The sequence below is a fragment of the Carya illinoinensis genome, chromosome 11, assembly GCF_018687715.1.
Source record: "Carya illinoinensis cultivar Pawnee chromosome 11, C.illinoinensisPawnee_v1, whole genome shotgun sequence".
In the NCBI taxonomy this organism is placed as follows: domain Eukaryota; kingdom Viridiplantae; phylum Streptophyta; class Magnoliopsida; order Fagales; family Juglandaceae; genus Carya; species Carya illinoinensis.
In genome coordinates, this window is record NC_056762.1 from 27,899,460 (window position 1) to 27,902,912 (window position 3,453).

At 40.1% G+C, this 3,453-nt stretch overlaps 1 protein-coding gene across 3 annotated transcripts; it reads right to left on the reverse strand.

Annotated features, from left to right (window-relative positions):
- Positions 1-673: 673 nt before the first annotated feature.
- On the reverse strand, positions 674-3,210 carry LOC122282629 (probable BOI-related E3 ubiquitin-protein ligase 2). Of its 3 annotated transcripts, XM_043094571.1 has the most exons (5): positions 2,289-3,033; positions 2,112-2,200; positions 1,922-1,977; positions 1,613-1,846; positions 674-1,495 (listed from the first exon to the last, which is right to left on the reverse strand). In XM_043094571.1, the coding sequence occupies exons 1-5, from the start codon at positions 2,333-2,335 to the stop codon at positions 953-955; spliced, it is 969 nt and encodes a 322-aa protein (XP_042950505.1). In that variant the 5' UTR covers positions 2,336-3,033; the 3' UTR covers positions 674-952. The 3 variants fall into 3 exon arrangements, with proteins under 3 accessions (XP_042950505.1, XP_042950506.1, XP_042950504.1); XM_043094572.1 differs by lacking the exon at positions 2,289-3,033 and adding an exon at positions 3,056-3,210 and having other exon boundaries at positions 1,613-1,977; XM_043094570.1 differs by having other exon boundaries at positions 1,613-1,977; positions 2,289-3,028.
- Between the last annotated feature and the right edge of the window lie 243 nt (positions 3,211-3,453).

A 3,453-nucleotide genomic window follows, 5' to 3' on the forward strand; every position in this document is an offset into this window, starting at 1 on the left:
TTCGAATACTTATGATCTTTTAGCTGTCCCACACACATGACATAAATATATAATAATAATAATAATAATAATATTTATTTTGTATGTTTTTAAACTATAAAATCTATCAAAGATCAGTTATTTTAAACATCCTAATAATTTTTTATCCAATACCTAAGTATATACAGTGAGAGTTTTAGAAAAAAGAAAGAGAGTCTAGCTAGCTAGTTTAGACAAAAATTACTACGTCGACGACGGGCCAAGACGAGCGACAGAAAAAGAGGATTACAAGAAAGAATGTCCATCAAATTCAATTTGAATCGGTCAGAAAGTGAATCATATCGTATAAAATATAACATTTTTGGACCGTGAACGAAACCATTACTACTAGCTAGCTAGCTAGTACCTTAAAACATTGCCATTTCCTTCATCATATAATAATTGTATTGGTTTTTATTAACATACTTTTTTTAAATTAAAAAATAAAAATAAAAATCTAATCGAAAGTGTTGGTTTCTATTAATATACTTTTTTTTTTACCCTAATTTTATATATATATATATATATATATATATATATGTTTAATTCCATTAAATGGCTATACTCAGAACATGCATTATTGCAGAAAATGTAACGTACCCTACGAGACTCGGTTATAAATAAAATAAAATAAAAAGACGGAATTACCAACTAATTATCAAATAAAAGAATTTATAGTATGAATTAAATTCAAAATATTAAAAAAAAAAATGCAAAAAGCAATGCCACTACCCATGTGGCCCATTTACATTAGGTATTTTCCACGCCAAAAGGAAGAGAAAAAAAAAATATAGAGTAGTTGGTAATTCTTATTATGCTCAATATTATTTAATTTTTTTTTCTTTGTTTTGAAAAATAAAAAAAAAAAAAAAAAAAAAAAGCTAGCACTCATCTGGTTGGGCCCGAGCTATATTGACAAATGGGCTTGGGCCCATTAAGAGAGGTAAACTTCAATGCTCGAACTTCTCAAGCTGAGACAAAGAGGGCATGCTTGAGCCACTTGGTCGCACTCCGAACAGATGCACAGATGCCGACAAGGCAACAGTACCACCGACGCCACACGTTTCCGACACGCTTTGCATCTCGGTCCCGACACAACCACTCGTTCCGGGTCTATATACGCCGACTCGGCGTCCTCCACCTGGTGCCCCTCTACACCCCCCGCGGCGCTCCCTAGTGGATCCTCCATCGACCTGCTATCATGTGCTCCTCCTCCGGTGGTCATTATAGCCTTCTGGAGCTGGGCCTGCAGAGACGCCGCCGTTGCCTCCTGGGCACGGGCCTTGGCCTGCCAAACCTGCGCCTCCACGCTAAGTTGCGCCGCACGTGCCTCCAACTCGGCGTTCCTGCGCGTGGCCTTCTCCACCTCAACCTCCTTCTCTCGCAACCTCCGGGACACCGACCCTTCTGCTGCGCTCAGCAGGGTACGATAGTGCCTCTGCCTTTTCTCTGCTAATGTTCGCCGCAGTTGCTCTCCCTGTAAAACGGGTTCCCAAGAACGGAAGAAAATAAACACCAAGAAAATTCTTCACAAAAAGTAAAACAAGAAATAAACTTTCGCAAGCCTATATGGGCAAACGCGAAAATTGAATACCTGGGCTTCAAGGAATTGCTCGATTTCGTCCCGCTGATGTCTGATTTGGGTTGCAAAATCTTCTGCTATCAGAGGTAGGAAAGGAGATGATGAGTGGCAAACATTTTGCTGTTGCTGGTGTTGTAATTGCTGTCTCTGTTGTTGGTGTTGCTGCTGTTGTTGTTGATCTCCGAAGGACAAGCGGAGGCCGGTGGAGACCACATTGGGCTGGTGGGTGTTGTTGTTGTTGTGGAGCTGAGAGAGGTTTATAAGATGAGAAGGTTGGGGTTGCAAAGAGAACATTGGATTAATTGGAGCTGATGACGATACCCCAGTAGTTTGTACAACTTCTCTTGCTCTCTTGCGCGGATTAGTACCAGTCCCAACTGTGATTTAAGCACAAAGACAGCCCATTTTATGAGGTTCATGCTTCTCGGATTAATCGAAGCCTTGAATTGGCTTCCATAGCATAGGAACTCGATTGGGTAGCCAAAAGATTTTGATAAAAGAAAAAGCGTACCTCCATTATTGATCAGTAACATGTGTGATTGATCAAGGAATCCTCCTGGTTGTGGTTGTAATGAATAGTCATGACCTTCTTGTACGTTTCTGCAAATTGGCAATACAAAGAAAGGAGTTAGGAAACCGAAAGAAGCAGAGGAGCTAGAGGTGGATACAGAGGGAGATGATGGCAAACCTGTTTAGGAGGAGGATATTAGAAGGGTATTGAGCCTGGACGGCCATTAGAGGTTAATGTAGAAGAGATGATAATTGAATGACAAGAGAAGGTGAAGAGGCAATTGGGGGGATGGGAAGGGGGGGATGGGATATGTATGAATAAGGGCAAGGCAAGGCAAGGGATATATGAGGGGGAGGATATTAAGGGAGGGTGGTATGGGAGCAATGTGAAAGGACAAGCAATAAACGCTAGCACATAAGAAGCATGAAAGAGAAGGAAGATGCTTCCCCCAAAGACAAGGCGGACTCTTCAATGAGAAAATTTTTTAAAAAAGAAAAAACAAAAAAAACTTGGGAAAGATACAGAGAGAGAGATGGACAGAGAGAGAGAGAGAGAGAGAGAGAGTTGGGAATCAAAATGAATATGAGATGGAAATTATGTCTGTTGAGAGGCCACCACCACCACCAACATCAACACTACCATCCTTACCATTCTTCTCATCTCTCTCTCTCTCTTCTCTCTCTTTGTTGCGCTTTGTTTTTACCTACTTTTCTTTCTCTAATGTTTGCCTTGTTTTGCTATATATGCTTGTGGGACTATTATTTCTCTCTCTATATATATGGGAGGATTTAGAGAAAGAGAGAGAGAGTGAGGAAGAAAGTAGAGAGAGAGAGAGAGAGAGAGAGAATAGGGGAGGGGAAGAGATAGATGCGATTGAAACGAATCAGTCCAAGAGAGAGACACCTTATTCCGCTCTTTTCTTTCTCTTTACTTTCTTTCTTTACCTTTGCTTCTTCCTCTTCTTCTTCCTCCTAGCGTGGGGTTGGCTTTTCTTCAGGAGGAGTCGTCCTCCTGTTCCTTATCACCAACACAATACCAATATTATTCACTTAAATTGCCAATTCTAATCATTAACTTTTCCTAAAAAGAATAACTGGCCGATAGATTAATAAACAAAATATATAAATATATATATATATATATATATATATTAATGGACAACAGATCGGAGATGTAGAGATCAAGTGAATAAATGAATGAATGATGGTGGTAGAGGCTTTGTTGAATATGGGTGAGGTATTGGTGTGGAAGGCGTGTCTAGATGATGGAGTTATGCGTGTTGGTCTCTGATCTGCCGCTGCCGCTGGGATTCATTGTTTTTTTTTTTTTAATATGGCCCATG

What these genes read in the sequence shown, in the direction of transcription:
- LOC122282629 (XM_043094570.1), bottom strand. Translation starts at nt 2,335, where the DNA reads ATGGCCGTCCAGGCTCAATACCCTTCTAATATCCTCCTCCTAAACAG. An exon ending in AATATCCTCCTCCTAAACAG is followed by an intron (nt 2,201 to 2,288) that starts GTTTGCCATCAT and finishes GCCAATTTGCAG; the next exon opens with AAACGTACAAGAAGGTCATG. An exon ending in GTTACTGATCAATAATGGAG is followed by an intron (nt 1,978 to 2,111) that starts GTACGCTTTTTC and finishes CTTAAATCACAG; the next exon opens with TTGGGACTGGTACTAATCCG.